Source organism: Typopeltis vanoorti, chromosome 8, assembly GCF_054136105.1.
Source record: "Typopeltis vanoorti isolate ZY-2024b chromosome 8, IOZ_Tvanoo_1.0, whole genome shotgun sequence".
In the NCBI taxonomy this organism is placed as follows: domain Eukaryota; kingdom Metazoa; phylum Arthropoda; class Arachnida; order Uropygi; family Thelyphonidae; genus Typopeltis; species Typopeltis vanoorti.
In genome coordinates this window covers 12,718,596-12,737,624 of record NC_143556.1, presented here as the reverse complement: position 1 = coordinate 12,737,624, position 19,029 = coordinate 12,718,596, and the positions used below count along the sequence as shown (strand labels likewise).

The following is a 19,029-nucleotide window of genomic DNA, read 5'->3' as shown; positions in this document are numbered from 1 at the left end:
ATCTGATCCTGACAGCCTCTATTTGGCCTGAATCCAGCATGTTCTTCACCAAGCTTTTCTTCCACAATTCTTCTCAACCGTTTCTCAAGTACTGGCATAGATCTTGCCAGGAACACTCAGTAGGGAAATACCTCTGTAATTCTCACATTCAGTTTTATTACCCTTTTTATATATGGGTACAATGAGAGCTCTACTCCAATCATTGGGAATTCGTCCCTCTGTCCAGGCTTTCTGAACTATGCAGTGCAGCCACTGTAAGACTTTTATACCACCATACTTCAGCATTTCTGGTCGAATATCATCTACTCCTGCTAGCTTTCCACATTTCAAGCCGTTGATGGCTTTTTCTACTTCAAGTATGGATATGTATTCCTGACTGAATGCCTGGTCAGTGTTTTTTTATCACTGTGCTGTCATCACTGCTTGTTTCATTTAGCAGTTTTTCAAAGTAATTACTCCATACTTCAAGGATATCTTTTTCTCCTGTTTTCATGTTACCTTTATCATCTCTAACTCCTTTTACAGCACTCTTTCCTCCATTCCTAAGCTTCTTCAACAACCTCCAGAATAATTTGCCACCTTCTTGATATTTATTTTCTATATTCTTGCCAAAGTCCTCCCATGACTTTTGTTTAGCTATTTTTACACAGTGTTTAGCATTCTTGCATTTGTCTCTGTATTCTCTAAGAGCACAAGCTCACTTATTTGACAGGAATTTTTGATATGATTTCTTCTTTTTCTTCACTGTCTCTTTAACTTCCTGTGTCCACTAGGGAGTTATGATTTTTTTATCCTTGCAGACAACCTCACCACATGCCTCTCTGGCTGAATCAGTCAGTGTTTTCTTGAAGGCTTGCCACCGAATCTCCAAGGTTTGGTTCCTGTTCTCAAACTCTTTCATTTTTCCTTCAATAATCTCTGTGTATTTTAGTCTACAGTTCACATCTGAGAGCTGCTCAACTTTTATTCGCTTTAAAACTTTCTTACATGTTATTCTTTTCGATATAAAATTCAATTGTATCCTGCTCTAGACTAAATAGTGATCACTTCCAATTTAAAATCCTCTATACACTCTGGTGTCCTGCACCAGGGAGAAAACATCACTATCAACAATAACATAGTCAGTGAGACTTTTCTTATTCCTTGCCTCTTCTCTCCATTTGAATCTGTGCACATTTTTATGTTGGAACATGGTGTTAGTAATAACCAGTCCATGTCCTGAGCATAAATCCAACAGATATTTGCCATTATTATTAGCTTTGCTCTTTTCTCCAAATTTTCCCAAAATATTTTTGTATGTCTCACAATCATTTCCTACTCTGCTATTTAGATCCCCAACAAGGATTAACTTTTCATTTTTCATTGTGTCAGTTGCTTTTTGTAAAGCATCAAAAAATTCCTCCACGTCTACCTCAGTAGAACCTTCTGTGGGACCATAGGCACATATAAGTCTCATTGTCCAGTTTCCCATTCTCATATTTGCCCACATTACTCTACTTGAGACTGACTGCCATTCAAGAAGATTAGCCTCGTATTTTGTGTTGAATACTATGGCTACTCCTTCTTTTCTTTGATTGTCATTGCCTGAATATAACATTTTGTATTTATTGCTCAGAAAGATCTCACCAGTTTTTGTCTTTTTTGTTTCAGTCACCCCTATTATGTTGATCTGGTACTTATCTAATTACTCATCTAGCTCCATTTCTTTGCCATTCAGGCTTTTTACGTTGATAGTACCGATCTTTAACTCTGGTGATTTTGGGTTGGGGTTTGTTTTTAAATTTGTTCCAGTAGCTGACTTTTCGCTGTTCGTCCTGGTTCCCTGGCGAAAACAATGGGGGCCTTGTTTAACCGGGCGATGCCCTAGCCGGCATGAAATTTTGTTATGTCGTACCATCATTTTTAATTTGGGTTTAATCAATAAGAATACAATTTGGTCGGCTAAATCCCAAATTGCCAGCCCATCCTCGTTCGTTCAGTATCCAAGTAGATACCCAACAGGGTGCACCACGAGAAGGTGAGGATTGGACATTAGGTCAGCAGCCCTGGTCGGTTCTCTGCATTCCTTTAAAGGCTATGTGTAGGTCTCCTCTCATTTATACAGCTTTGACCCTTAAGCGCCCCAATGTGATCCATATAGATGATAAATAAGAATGGAGATAATGTGTATGCTTGTTTTACCCCTAATTGTACATCAAACCACTTCCTATATTTCCTTCAATTGTAACTGCTGACCGACAACTTAAATACAGACTTTTTATTGCCCTGTAGTTTTAATTTACCCCATAGAACTACTGTTCCATTTGAGTAAATTTTAATTTACCCCATAGAACAGTAGCATTTTGAAAAGCTTTTCCCTGGGCACCTTGTTATATGCCTTTTCCAGATTTACATAAAGCACAGATCCGTGTCGTATTCCCACAATTTCTCATCTGTTTGTCTTAAAGTGAAATTCTGATACCGACAACATCTGTTTGGCCTGAATTCAGCATGGTCTTGTCCAAATTTCTGTTTCACAATCTTTCTTATTCTCTTTTCAAGTATGCTTGCATAAATCTTACCTGGAACATTTATTAGAGAAATTTGTGTGTATATCTTATATTCAGCTTTATTCCATTTTTTTTTTAATTATTTTTTTTATATATATATAGATGGTACTGTGAGAGCTCTACTCCAATCATCAGGAATTCAATCCTTCTGACTAGGCTCTGAATTATGCAGTGTAGCCACTGCAAAACTTGTATATGTCCATACTTAAGCATTTCTGGTCGAATACATTTCATGTGTTTGATGGCTTTTTCTAACTCAAGTATTATGGATATGTACTCTTCTTTGCATTCCTCTAGAAAAATTTACTACTATGGTTTTTCTCACTGCTTATTTTGTTTAACAGTCTTTCAAAATAATTACTTCAGACATCTAGGATATTCTTATCTTTAGTGTTCACATTACCATTATCATCTTTGATTCCTTTTACAATGCTCTTTCCTCTATTTCTAAGCTTCTTCAATAGCCTCCAGAATATTTTGCCACCTTCTTGATATTTATTTTCCATACACTTACTCAAGTCTTACCATGACTTTTGTTTAGCTTCTTTTACACATAGCTTAGCTCTGTTACATTTTTCTCTGTATTCTTTTAGGACATCTGCCGACTTGTTTGGTATGAACTTTTGGTATGCTTTCTTCTTTTTCAGGACTGTTTCTTTAACTTTTTGTGCCCACTATAGTGTTCTTATTTTTCTATCCTTGCACATACTTCCATAGCAGAATCAATCATTCTCTTAGAGTTTGCCACTGAGACTACAAGGTTTGGTTTCACTTCATCATTTTATAAAACTTAATATATGCTTTTCACATTTGATAACTTTAACAGAAATGCAATACACATGTTATTATTATAGTAGGTGGAGTTCTTTGTATGTGTCCAGATGGATATTCTGGTAGCATCTGTGATGAAACATTGAAGGATTGCATTTCAAATCCCTGTGTTAATGGAGGAAGGTAAGCCAAGATTTTTATCTTTCTTATGTCAGCTAATTATATCCATCTCCCTCTGCATATTTATAAACTTAAAAGGATAACATCTAATATATTTATCATAGTACCATGTAGTTAACTGCATAATAAAGTGATAATAGCCTAAATTAATTGTATAGTCTGTTTTTCAAAATTCTCTGAAAATTATAATAAATAAACAGATTAACATGAGCAGATGCATTCTGCTCTCCAAACAAAGACCCTACTCCTCACATCCTCCTTATATAGCTTTTAGTGATATCCTCTTGTTTTAATCTTTATCTCCCTCTATGAAAAATCTCCACATTGAACTGGTAACAACCTGTGCCAGTCAATCATGTCTTCTTTCCTTCTTCTGTTCACAGTGCTCTGCAAATTTCATTCTCTCAACCTGTTCTTATATCCCACATTCTGTAAAATGTAGGATAAGAGAACTGGCTTTTTGAATTTTCTCTGGACCCTCTAGAAGATATCTTCATCCCCTTGAAAACCAGGTACCAAATCTGTGTATTATAGTCCATATGCTGTCTGATTAAGGCCTTATACTTTGAAGTACCTTATACTCAAACTTTAAAGACCACGTTCACTCATACAACTTCTGTCAATAACCTTTAAAAAAATACTGCAATTTTGCTATTGGCAGGACTACGATCTATTCATCATCCTGTTATGACAAACAAACTTTAAAATGTTGATATATTCCAGTTCATAAGACTGCCATAACCATCATCAAATTCCTGATGTGTACCCTCACAGGTTGTAGAGGATATAATAAGATTATCACATAAAAAGTTTGTCATTATTAACTTCCTATTGACATTTTCTTTCATATTAATCTGTTATTTGTCAGGACTCCAGTATTATCAGATCTTATATTTAGTCTTCTAAAGCACTTCTTTTTGTGTTAATCCACCCAGATCTTGATCTTTTCTTTTTTTCCCCCCTACCATCTTGGAGGTGATTTGTGTGTGTGTGTCGGGGAGACTGTTTTCTAACCTTTCCTCTCGCATTCTGTTGACCATACTATCTGAGATTAGCTTTACTAACACATTTTTGAATTCAAAAAACATTGTTCTTTCTCTGATATCCTCTTTAATATGATATTGCCATTGATGCCATCTGTTTACTCCCCTAATCATTCCCAGAACAATTATCTGTGTTCCCCAATCTTTGATTAAGTGTTTTATTTCTAATCTAGCTCTCAGAACCATAACTAAAAATTGGTTACCTTCTACTAGCTTTGCTAATTCAGTTTTCTGTTTCCATAATTAATTTGCCATCTTTACTAAAACTTGTGTCTAAAATAACTGAAATGTTTTACTTGTTCTTTAGGGTCTTCATTCTGGATGCAGTTAATATTTTCAATGTTTCTGCATTTCTCATTCATTTTATGTTTTTGTTGTTTTATTTTTGACAGTATATATCAGAACACAAAATTTTAAGTAAATAATAATTTATTGACTTATTGCTGATATTTCGCTGGTGTTATAACCAGCATCTTCAGAGCACAAAAACACAGTTTGTCACAATACGCGAGACTACAACAACATGGTGTAATCAACGGACTAGTTTAACAAAATTGTTGTTACTACACAAAGACTAAAGTCCTAAAAAAAAAGAGAGAAAAAGCATGTACTAGTTATGTCTTAAGATGGCTGTCTCCCAGATCTTAGGCAAATTTATACAGCCATATTTGTTGAGATTTGGAATATGTTTCAAAGCTTCTGTTGCTTCTAAGAACAATCTCTCTGACTTGTAAGGGTTTATGTGCAGTACTTTTGTTTTCTTCTAGTTGATTCTGTGTGCAGTTATATCCAAAGCATGGTCTGCTAGGCCCGACTTGCCATAGTGCCGGATGTATCTTTTATGTTCAGATGCGGATGTTCACAGTTCTTCCTGTTTGACTGTAGTAAGCTTGATCACATGAGCAGGGTACTTTGTAGACTCCTGGATGTGATAAAGGAGGGATGCTGTCCTTGGGTGAACAGATGAGAGTTGCTAATTTGACACACAGTCTGAATACTGTGCTTAGTTAATGTTTATTGAGAATTCTAGATATCTTTTCTGATGTGCCTTTAATGTATGGGATAGTTTTTGTTACTTTCTATTACTTACCAGTGAATTCCTTTGAAAATGCTGACAGATATCAGTCAGTGATATGTTGGATATTAAACTAATATTTACTTGACTAACATACAGAATTAAGTCTTTAATTTATCCTAAAATCCACTTTACAATGGAACTGGAAGCTAATAACTGTCTGCTCTTCCTGGGTACACTTATCACACGTTTTCAGATTTTTCCTTATCATTTTCAGTTTTTAGAAAACACACACATACAGGGAGATATTTACACAAACAATCACATCATCACCCTTCTGAACAGCATGGTATTTTAAAAACACTAACCCACAGAGCAAGAGCAATCTGTTCCCATAACAATGCTCTTACTGCTGAACTGGCTCACTTACATCACACATTCTTGGCCAATGGCTATAATCCCTATAAGATGAACAAAATACTAAATGCTCCTAACAAACCCCTCCCACTATCCACCACAGTGAACTACAACAAAACAGTCATCATCCCATACATTAAAGGCACATCAGAAAAGATATCTAGAATTCTTAATAAACATGAACTATGCACAGTATTCAGACTGTGTGTCAAATTAGCAACTCTCATCCGTTCATCCAAGGACAGCATCCCTCCTTTATCGCATCCAGGAGTCTACAAAGTACCCTGCTCGTGTGATCAAGCTTACTACGGTCAAACAGGAAGAACTGTGAACATCCACATCGGTGAACATAAAAGATACATCCGGCACTATCACTATGGGAAGTAAGGCCTAGCGGACCATGCTTTGGATACCCTTGCACACAGAATCAACTGGAAGAAAACAAAAGTACTGCACGTAAACTCTTACAAGTCAGAGAGATTGTTCTTAGAAGCAACAGAAGCTTTGAAACAGATTCCAAATCTCAACAAATATGGCTGTGTAAATTAGCCTAAGATCTGGGAGACAGTCAACTTAAGATATAACTAGTACCTGCTTTTTCTCTCTTTATCTTTTTATTGCTGGTTTCATATCAAATTTATTACAGCAGTTATCCAATTTATTCAGGGAATCCTGCAAAATTGTATCAGATTTGTTTAGAGGTATAACCTCATCTGCATAAAGCAGAGAGCTGAGATTAACATCTCCAGTTTGAATATAAGGTTTAATACCCCTTTCTTTCATAATGTGATCTATATAGATGATAAAGAATAGTGGAGATCATGTGTATCCTTGTCTCACACCTGATTTAACATTAAACTATCTTCTTGTACCTCCTTCAATTCTAACTGCTAACTTACAACTTAAATATAGACTATGTATTGCCTGATATAATGTCCTATTTATACTAGCTAACTGTAGCATTTTGAACAGCTTTTCTCTTGCCACCTTAACATGTCTTTTCCACAATACAGAATTCAGTTTTATTGCCAGTTTTACAATTGTTTTCGTAAAGGGAAATTCTTATCTTGACAGTCTGTTTGGCCTGAGCTCAGCTTGTTCTTCTCCAAGTTTCTCTTCTGCAATTTTTCTCAAGCTCTTCTCAGTCTTACTAGGTACACTTTAGAAATTCTTCTGTTATTCTCGCATTCAGCTTTGTTTCTTGTTTTTTATAGATGGGAACTATGAGAGCTCTACTCCAATCATATGGCTTTGACCTTCTGACAAGACCCTTTGAATTATGCAGTATAGTCATTGCAAACCTTTTATACCTCCATATTTGAGTTTCTGGTTGAACATCTTATACTCCAACTGCTCTCCCAGATTTCAGGAATTTGATATTGTTTTTTACATATAGAATATATTTAAGTCACCTTGATCATTTTTGATTCCTTTTGTAGTACAGTTTCTTCCATTGTTAAGTTTTTTCAATAGCCTCCAGAACATTCTGCCACCGTCCTGACTTTATCTTCTATGTTCTTATCAACTTCCCTTCTCATGGCTTTTGTTTAGCTACTTTTACAAATAGCTTAGCTCTCTAACATTTATTTTCTCTTTATCCTTTTAGGGCACCTGCCAATTTATTTCTAGGAACTTTTGGTATGCTTTCTTCTTTTCTTTGACTGCTTCTTTATCTTCTTGTGTTCCCCATGGTGTTCTCATTTTTCTATCCTTACAGACAACTTTACCACATGCCCCTCTAGATGAATCAGTTAATGTTTTTTTCAGAGTTTCCACTGAGACTCCAAGGATTTGCTCTTGTTTTCAAACTGTTTCATTTTTTTTCTTTAATAATGTTATAAAATTGAGTCTATGGTTTACCTGGAAAATCTGTTCAACTTTAATTGTTTTTAAGATTTTCATAGATATTGTTCTTTTCAATGGGATATTCATTTTTATCCTGCTCAAAACTAAGTGATAATACTTCCAATTTCAGATCTCTTTATACTGTTGTGTCTTGAACCATCATGAGGATATCAGTCAGTAAGGAGATTTTTTATATCCTGTGTCTTCACTCCACATTAACTTATACACATCTTTATGTTGGAATATGGTGTTAGCAATGAGTAGTCTGTATCCTTAGCAGAAGTCCAGCAGGTACTTACTGTTTTTATTATCCTTTCCCTTTTTCCCAGATTTTCTAAAAATGTTTCTAATATTCATTACTAAGATCACTTAAGGAATTGACAACGTAGATACGAATATAAATTAAATTACACTTTAATAAATATTTCCGATATTTCGGCAACGTCACGTTGCCATCTTCAAAAGGAACTTATAAAAAAAGGCACGTGCACGTAGGGCACTACAACACAATAACTGAGAATGAAGTGATGAAGATATTGTTCTCCTAAAAGTCCTAATGGTGTCCTCTAATGGGCTAAGTAGGTGTTCTTGGCTGTTGGGGCTGAAGGTCTGCTGATGTAAACCTCCCAAATTTGGGGCAGTCTCATACGACCAAATTTGTTGAGGTTTGGGAGAGTTTCTTAGGGCTGAGGCTGATTCCATAAATAGTCTTTTGAATTTGTATTTGCTACAGTGTATTACTGTAGCTTTCTTCCACCGTATTCTGTGGCGTGTATCCAGAGCATGGTCTGCAAGACCAGAATGGCTGTACTTGTGAAAACGGATGTAGTCCTTGTGTTCCAAAATTCTGATATTCGCTGTCCTGCCTGTTTGGCCAAATTAAGACAGTTTACAGCTGCAAGGGACCTGGTATACAACGGGTACGGCTAGGGGAAGTGGTTGGTCTTTAGTGGAGCGAATAAGGGATGCCAATTTTCGTGTATGGTCTGTAACAGGAGGTCAAGCCTTTTTTTTAAGATTCTGGTAATCTTTCCTGAGGTGCCTCAGAGGTAGGGAATGGTGATGGATTTAGAGTAATCCTTGTTGTGGGGGAGAGGGGGGTTGTAGGTTTCAATATTTTTTGGATTTTTTTGGTGGGTAGCCATTGGCTGAGAAAGCGTTGAGGATGTGATTTAGATCAGTGTTAGGGCCATGTTGTTAGAACAGATTAGTTTAGCCCTGTTGTATAGTGTTTTCACCACTCCATATTGTTGTGTGGGGGGAAGAATTGTTGGTGAATGTACCTGCATGGGTGGGTTTTCTATAAACTGAGAAAACCAAGGTTCCATCAGGCTGTCGGGTGGCTAGTGTGTCTAGGAAAGGGAGGCTGTTGTTTTCCTCTTTTTCCAGGGTGAACTTGATTCTGGGGTGTTGGTTGTTTAAGTGTGTTAAGAAGGAGAGGAGTGTATGAGAGCCATGTGGGCCAAATAGCGAAAACATAGCGAAGCCATATGGTTGGTCTTTGTGGGGCATAGGCTAAGGCTTTTTTTTTCAAAGGTCTCCATAAAGAAATATTGGCCAAGGGTAGGGAGAGTGGGGGGCCCATGGCTGTCACCTCGGTTTGTAGAATTTCTCCCTGCCAAACAGTGTAAGACTGGATGTAGCTTGTGTCCTCTCCAAAGCAAGATCACCCAAAAACCAACATATCCAACAAGGAATATAAAGCTCTGCAAGGAATGAGGAATAATAAAGAAATAGTTATCACCAAAGCAGATAAGGGAAATGTGACTGTAGTACTTAACCAAAAGGACTACACAGGTATGCTTAATTCTCTTCTATTAGATCGGGCTACTTACCTCCCTATCGAATGCAATCCCACCAACTCACAAATCAGAAAACTTCACAGGCACCTTAAGGAAGTCACTTCTTGGCTTGTAGAAGTTACCAACAGATTAAAGTCATTTAACTCTATTCCCCCCCCCCCCCCCCCCCCCCCCCCCCCCCCGTATTTATGGACTCCAAAAATTACATAAAGAAAATGTGCCATTACATCCCATAGTGGATGGCATTGATTTGGCCAAAGAGCTCACACACTATACTGGCAACACACCATCACACATAAAAAACTCAGCCCACTTCAAAGCCAGCATAGAAAACCTTACACTCCAACATACTGACATAATGGTCAGCTTTGATGTCTCCTCCTTATTCACAAATGTCCCACTCAAGGAAACTTTAGAGCTAATCCAAGCTAAATTTTATCCCGATATCTCAGCCCTATTTCAGTTTACAATGAACTCAGGCTATTTCATTTGGCAGGGAAAATTCTACAAACAAATAGAGGGGACAGCCATGGGTTCACCACTCTCCCCTCCCTTGGCCAATTTCATTATGGAGACCTTTGAAGAAAAAGTCCCTTAGCCTATTCCCCACAAAAAAAATGTTGATGATGTGTTCGCTGTTTGGCCACATGAGTCTCATACACTCCTCTCCTTCTTAACACACTTAAACAACCAACACCCCAGAATCAAGTTCACCCTGGAAAAAGAGGAAAACAACAGCCTCCCTTTCCTAGACACGCTAGTCGCCCCGACAGCCTGATGGAACCTTGGTTTTCTCAGTTTATAGAAAACCCACTCATACAGGCAGGTACATTCACCACAATCCCCCCCCCCCCCCACCCCACCACCACCAACCACAACAATTGGGGTGGTGAAAACAATACAGGGCTAAACTAATCTGTTCTAACAACATGGCCGTAAACACTGAACTAAATCACATCCTCAACACTTTCTCAGTCAATGCCCCCCCCCCCCCCCCCCAATCCAAAAAAATATTGAAACCTACAAACCACAACCCCCTCACAACAAGGATTACTCTAAATCCATCACCATTCCCTACATCTGAGGCACCTCGAGAAAGATTACCAGAATCTTAAAAAAACATGACTTGACCTCCTGTTACAGACCATACAGAAAATTGGCATCCCTTATTCGCTCCACTAAAGACCAACAACTTCCCCTAGCCGTACCTGGTGTATGCCAGGTCCCTTGCAGCTGTAAACTGTCTTAATTTGGCCAAACAGGCAGGACAGCGAATATCAGAATTTTGGAACACAAGGACTACATCCGTTTTCACAAGTACAGCCATTCTGGTCTTGCAGACCATGCTCTGGATACACGCCACAGAATACGGTGGAAGAAAGCTACAATAATACACCGTAGCAAATACAAATTCAAAAGACTATTTATGAAATCAGCCTCAGCCCTAAGAAACTCTCCAAACCTCAACAAATTTTTGTGTATGAGACTGCCCCAAATTTGGGAGGCTTACACCAGCAGGCCTCCAGCCCAACAGTCAAGAACACCCACTTAGCCCGTTAGAGGGCACCATCAGGAATTTAGAACAATATCTTCATCACATCATTCTCAGTTACTGTGTTGTAGTGCCTACGTGCACGTGCCTTTTTTTATAAGTTCCTTTTGAAGATGGCAACATGACGTTGCCGAAATATCGGAAATATTTATTAAAGTGTAATTTAATTTATATTCATATCTACGTTGTCAATTCCTTAAGTGATTTAGTAATGCATACCAACGTATGAGCCTGTCTACGAGAGTTTCTATATTCCTGGTGGAATTCATTTCATACTCTGCTGTTTACATTTCCACTTGGTTTACATTTGGTGCTATCGCTATTCCTTCCTTTCTTTGATCATTATTGCCCGAGTATAATTCCTATACTTAGTATTTAATAGGATCTCACCTGTTTTAGTCGACTTTGTCTCAGTAACACCAGTTATGTTCACATGGTACTTTTCCAGTGCTTCTTCATGCTCAGTTTTCTTTCCATTGATATTCCTTATGTTGATGCATTCTGTCTTCATTTCTTCTGACTGTAAGTTTGCTCTTCTTCTTCTTGATGGTGTTCCTACAGCTGACTTTTCACTGTTCTCCCTGGTGTCCTGAGAGAAACTGCAGTGGCTTGGTCAGGTGACTCCCAAATTTCCAGCCCATTCTCTCATATTCAGTACCCAGCAGATACCAATAACAGTGCACATTTCATGAAGGTGAGGATTGGATGTTAGGTCAGAAGCCCCAGTTGGTTCTGTGCATTTCTCATTTCTTAAAGACAACATGCAGATCTCATTTTGGTTCCTAGTCATTTGGAAGGAGACCTCACTCATTACTTGATCATTCTAGTATGGTGGTAAGCTTTGATATTACTTCCCTTGTTGCTGGTGTTCTATTTATAGACAATGCAGAATTTTTATCCATTGATTTTTCAGTGGACATTGTAAAAGTATTCAAGCTTATTAATTCTTATTTTACCTGGATGTACAAACTGTTTGAACAAATAAAAGGATCTTCCTTGTGTTCTTTGTTATTTCTGATTTCAGCAATAGAATTCAAAACCATTTGTCAGGATTTCTTATGTTGGTGCTGTTTTTTGCCATTTGGTGATGTACAGATTATTAATTACAATCCTTTCTTAAATAATCAATTTTCTAAATCCATAAGTAATCTGTGAAAAGAGTTGTGCGAAACATTCTTTTCAGATGTCTACCTCAAATGTTACAAGGGTAGTTCCCAATATACTTCCATCTGTCATATTTTAATATTGTAATGTTAAAATAAAGAATTCTACAAAGATGATTTTGCAAATTTTGAATGAAGATCTGAAGCAGTGACAGCTTGCTGTTTATTCTGATCTTTCTTTACGATAGGCTCTTTTTGATAATTTCTAGTAATGAAAGTTGGTGCTTTCAGTATGATTGTGAAATAAAATGTTAAAAGCATGCAGCAGAAAACATCACCATCAAGACCAAAAGAAGGCAAGAATGTGAACTGCAGACCAAGACATTGATTTTTTTTCATTTTTAATTTTTTATTGTAAAGACTTAGTTCACTTCAAATTCATTAAACAAGGACGAACGGTGAAACAGCTTTGTTATTTCAAAGTTGCATGAAGCTGTTTGTAAGAAGGGACTTGAACTTTCACTGAACATTTGGATTATCTGTCATGCCAATTTCCTGATGCAGTAGCCATCTGTGAATTTCTACTAAAAAATCAGTTGCAAAATTGGACCATCTTCCGCATTCACCAGTTTGCCTCTTGCAAACTTTGGGTTTTTGAAAACTTAAGAGGTCATTTCTGACCTCCATTGTCATGTGGTGACTAATAAAAAGCATTCCAGAAGACTAAATCGAGAATTTTTTTTGAAAAATGGCAGATCATCTGACTAACTGCATTGCTGCCTATAGGAAGGAATTACTTTGAAAGTGATAGTAACCATTAGTGTACAGTTAACAGATATAGTTTTTATGGTGTATTATTGGAATTATTAAATTACAATAATGTCATACTTTATATAAAAGGACTGCATATAAAAGATTTCTGTTGTTCGTCCTCTTCAGATACTAAAGATCTTTTACAAGATATAAAACAAAATATTTGGAATTAATTTTAATTTATTGTTGTTTTACTGTGATTTATATTATTATAATTTTGCATCGGCACTTTCATGGAATCTCAAGACATTGCAGCAAACCCAAGCTATCCACACAGTATCTGTTGTACCCTTCCTTGAATTTATGGTGTAGTATAGCACTCACAACTAAACTTCACAATCAATTCCACTTAATCACCACTCTCCAAATGAAAATTCTCGTTCTTATACTGTTGCTAATTTCTGCCCCCTGTAACCAGACGTTGAAATATTTCCTCCTCATCAATCCTATAAAACCCTTTTAGTAACTTAAACATGAGTTTTCTACTCAATTTCACATCTTTAGCAAACAACTGAATAGGTCCTTTGAATAACCAACATTGCATTTTTCCCATTTTGATTTTTGGAGCAAAGACATGGAGACTAAGTAGAATACAAGCAATTTAAATTAGTTTTTGACAGATAACTAAAAAATGTCATTAAATTTCCTAACTTATTAAAAACATATAAATAAATATAAAATATGAAATAAATAATTTAATTAAATTTTATATAAAATTTCCACAATTTTGGCCACTAGTGTGTGTGTGTATATATATACACACACTAGTGGCCAAAATTGTGGAAACCTTTTGGAAAAAGTGTATTTCTGAGGTTTGATGGCTCATAACACTACCTTTTTTTTTGAGTAATACCATAAAATTATATATCAATGGAAAGATAATTTAATCAAGAATGTAATGCAATAACTTTTATGAAGGATTTTTTTATTAGAACAGCAGTTATAAAGAAGAAAAGTGAAACACAGAAAAAATGAGATATACAAAAATTCTCACAATGTGAGTTAATACTTAGTTGGGTAACCTTTAGCATTAATTATGGCCTTACAACGCTTTCCCATGGAGTGAACCAAGTTTTTTTAGTTCTGCAGCTGTTATAATGTGAAATCAAGATTGAATTATTGCTTCTATTAATTGGGTTTTATTGGTGGGTTGCTTCTGACTAACAAGTTTCTTTAGTCGGCTCAATAGATTTCAATTGGGTTAAGGTCTTGGCTATTCCCAGTCCATTCCAGCAGTGGAATATCATTATCTTGAAACCACTTTTTGCACACAGCAGCAACATGACATGGAGCTGAATCCTGTTGAAATACAAATGCTTCATTATCTTGGAAAAAATCACGTGCGGAAGGCTCCAGTTTGGGCTCAAGTATTTCATTTATGTATTTTGGGGCATTTATATTCCCATTAATCATGCAAATTCTGCTCACACCTTTTAATGTCATACAACCCCAGATCATAACACCAAGTGGGTGTTTCACAGTAAGTAATGCAATCAGGATGCAAATCTTCTCCGATTCTTCTCCTTACGTATTTTATGCTGCCATCACTACTGAACAGGGAGATTTTGTTCTCATCACTCCTGTCCCATTGTTCCACTATCCAGTTAACATGGGCTTTAGCCCAGTTTAATCTTTTCAACCTTTCTTTGAGAGATAAAAATGTTTTTTTTCCTGGAATTCTAGCATTTAGACCAAATTCCTGCAGTCTGTGACGAATAGTCCTTGCACTCAACTTCACATTGTATTGCACCTGTCCCATTGTTCCACTATCCAGCTAACATGGGCTTTAGCCCAGTTTAATCTTTTCAACCTTTCTTTGAGAGATAAAAATGGCTTTTTTCCTGGAATTCTAGCATTTAGACCAAATTCCTGCAGTCTGTGACGAATAGTCCTTGCACTCAACTTCACATTGTATTGCGCCATTTCATCTTGTATACACTCAGATGATTTTCTTCCATCATGTAGGCACAGTCTCTCAATTCTTCTATCATCACTTGCTGTGCACCTTTTCCTGCCTTTACCAGTCTAGTTTTGTAGTGACTGAGTCTCCTTATACTGCTTCAAAAATTTAGAAATGCCACCTTTGGTTAAGTTTCCACCAATTTTTCTTCTAATTTCTTCATAACTCTAGCCTTGTTCACTTAATAGTACTATTTTACCTCACTTTCTAGGTGACCAGTCAACTCTTTGCACCATTTCTTTAATTTTATTATGTTTTACAAGCTCACTAAATGAAAGAACACAAAAAAAAACCAACCAACTTGATAGCAATCACATAACACACTGACAAATGTCCTCCTCTCAGCTCCAATACATGACATCAATAGCTGAATCCTACTGTAACGTTATTGGCTCATTGCCAAAACTAGATGACACCTGATTGGCTCTCTAAACACTCATGCTCATTGGTTACATTCAAATGAAGGAAAGCTACTTCATATCAACCTAAGCAACTTGTGCTTCTTTTTTCTGGTTATTTGACTATAACGTTTCATAGAATACAGAAAATTGAACGAACTTAGCTGCATTACATTCTTGATTAAATTATCTTTCCATTGATATATAATTTTATGGTATTACACCAAAAAAAAGTGGTGTTATGAGTCATCAAACCTCATAACCAAAATTGTGGAAACCTTTTTCCAAAAGGTTTCCACAATTTTGGCCACTAGTGTGTGTGTGTGTGTGTGTGTGTGTGTGTGTGTGTGTGTGTGTGTGTGTGTACAGTTAAAAGATAAATAAATAAAATAAAATTTATATAAAAATCTTACATCTTACATTCGCTAACTTAGGTTGCGCCTTTTGGAATTGTTAGTTATTGATTAGGTTTGTACTGAAGATGCCTTTGATACTTAGGCAAAAATTATACTAATAAAATAATATTTTATGTGAGTTTATTCCAGTATTATAATTGATTTGCATATGCCTACTCACGGTATTTCCTTATTGAAACACGTATCAAGACTTGACGTAGAGTCTACTTCCAAACAGTGTGCTAGATATGGTAAAGTATTATAAAGAAGGCTAAATGCATTAACAGAATAATATTCCTAAAGCACTATAAGATAGCTCAGATTATTTCTACTTGTTGTAAATTTAAAAAAAAAAAAATTAGGTTTCATAAAGCTAATCGGATTTATTTAAAGGCTACTTGGTCACTTTTAAATTATCAGCTATATGAAGCTAAAAAATCTCTAGCCCTCTTAAATAGAGAAATTGTTTATATCAAGAATCCCTTAAAATCTGTATTAGTGGGTGAAACTTTTAACACTATTTTATGTATATCATTGACTTCATACCTAAAGGTTTTTTCTTGTGATAAGTTAAAGCTGGTGAGCTACTTTAGTACTAGTACTAATGTCTGTGATATGGATAGACTAGTCATCAGTATTTCTGGCTGTCCACTAACAGAGAATGAACATTTTGTTTTATCAAAAGGACATAATTTTGCCATTGCTTCAAAGAAGGAGCAATGAATTTTTTTCATACTATAGATATTTGATCTATAGCATGAAATATCTATATATTTATAGATATTTCATATACTAAAGGTATTTGATCCTTATCCCAAAAAGCAGGTATAGTTCGCCCACCGATTAGAGATCCTTCGACACTTCTGCACATCTCAGAAAAAGGAGAATCCATTCCGATAATAGGGTAATCAGTCTGTATTGTGGAATGAGTTGTTTATTATTACCAGTCGGAAAATTAACTTCTCTTTTATTATTATTGTAGTTAACTATGTTGCTTGTATAACAGTTGGAAAATTTTACCTGTAAAGCACGTGATTTCGCGTGTTGGTGACCAATTCAGACGTCCTTCATTTCTTTCTCCCCTTCAGCATGAATCGACTATTCTTGGAAAGACGCGAAACAGGGACCTACAAACGGTGGGCTGTAACAGGTTTTGAATGTGCAAAAATTCTTTCTAATGCCAAGCCTCCACATCCTAATATCTTATTCTGAATTTAAAGCACTGAAATCACTGAAGTATAATAATAATTTAATTATTATGAAAGCTGACAAGGGAAAGGCTGTTGTTATTCAGGATAGAAGAGAATATGAGAGAAAAATACCTCTATTACTCTAAGACTATTCAACTTACAGGCCTCTCACTCGGATCCTACTGGTAGTCAAATGAACAGACTTAATTCTCTTATCAATAATGTATCTACATGGAATGAAGATAAAAAAAAAACACTTAAAATCCTCTTTGGTCTTCCCAAAGTTCTTGAACCAGGTATTTCGTTAAGGCCAGTTGTAGACTGTATTGGATGTCCCACGTATAAAATTTCAAAATTTTTATAAAATTTATTCACTTCTTCAACTAGAAGAACTGTTACTTATATAAAAAAATATAAGTAACAGTTCTTATGCTCTGCACATTTTCCCCAAGTCAAGACTGCATGATCACTCTCTCTCTTCAATTGGAGGCAACTCGACCAGCTTGGTTATGGATCTTCTGATCTTAATCAGAAGATCCATAACCAAGGTGACCACATCCAATATTCTCAAACCCTGAGTCCTGTCCCTAACATGCTTTTTCAGCAATTAACTCTTAGCATGTGAATGAATTCCACTTCTTTTCTTCCATGTGATGTTTCCTACTTCCAATCAGTCTCTCCATAGTTACTCTGTAGAAATCAAGGTGCTATTCTTAAGACATATGGAAATATCTTATCAATTCTCTCAGTTCAACAGAACTACAATATGCGAAAAACTACACAACACATGGTCATGTACCAGATTCTGACTGAAGCATTCGAACGCATGCATGCCATCAAACACGAATTATCAAATGTAACGGCCTAGCAGTTACTAAAGTGTATGTTTTCATGTAACTTGATGCATTTGTTTTCACACCAGTTCAGCCTTGAAAATGCTAGACAGTGGCTAGTGAAATTTGTTGGCTCTTTGTATTTGTAATCATTAAATCTTATGGTCTTTTAACAATAAAAGTTCTTAGTTTTAATACACACTTGTTCCTATGAACTTTTCAGATTGAAGTTTCAAACTCCATCCCTCTCTCCCTTTTCTGTAGTAGTCATACATGGTTATTCTTGTTGAGAGGCTTATACGCTGGTTAGACATAATAACTAATATTTAAGGAATTGACAGCGTATACTGGAAATATAGATTAAATAAACTTTAATATACACTTTCCGATATTTCGGCGAACGTTACGTTGCCATCTTCTTGGGAACTTACTAAAAAGACACGTGCACACAAGTACTAATACAACAAATGAGACTGAGGCTAGGACGCTAGCGTTTTCCTAAAGTCCTGATGGTGCCCCCTGGCGGGCTATATTGGTAGTTCTTGGCCTTTGGGCTGAAGTTCTTTTGATAAAAGTTTCCCAAATTTGGGGCAGTTTCATGCATCCAAATTTGTTGAGGTTTGGCATGTTCCTAAGGGCCGAGGCTGATTCCATGAATAGTCTTTCATACTTGAACTTGCTGCGGTGTATTACTGTGGCTTTCTTGTGAATTCACCAGTACAGCCACTCTGGGCTTGCAGACCACGCTCTGGATACTCGCCACAGAATAAGATGGAAGAAAGCCACAGTAATACACCGCAGCAAGTTCAAGTATGAAAGACTATTCATGGAATCAGCCTCGGCCCTTAGGAACATGCCAAACCTCAACAAATTTGGATGCATGAAACTGCCCCAAATTTGGGAAACTTTTATCAAAAGAACTTCAGCCCAAAGGCCAAGAACTACCAATATAGCCCGCCAGGGGCACCATCAGGACTTTAGGAAAACGCTAGCGTCCTAGCCTCAGTCTCATTTGTTGTATTAGTACTTGTGTGCACGTGTCTTTTTAGTAAGTTCCCAAGAAGATGGCAACGTAACGTTCGCCGAAATATCGGAAAGTGTATATTAAAGTTTATTTAATCTATATTTCCAGTATACGCTGTCAATTCCTTAAATATTAGTTA

General features: G+C 36.4%; 1 protein-coding gene across 1 annotated transcript in view; it reads left to right on the top strand.

The window, feature by feature from the left end:
• Positions 1–19,029, top strand: part of crb (cell polarity complex component crumbs) — a 439,435-nt gene that overhangs the window by 164,113 nt on the left and 256,293 nt on the right. Inside the window, exon 7 of the mRNA XM_090397137.1 lies at positions 3,404–3,503. Within this exon, the coding sequence (XP_090253263.1) occupies positions 3,404–3,503 (100 nt within the window). The remainder of the gene's footprint in view (positions 1–3,403; positions 3,504–19,029) is intronic.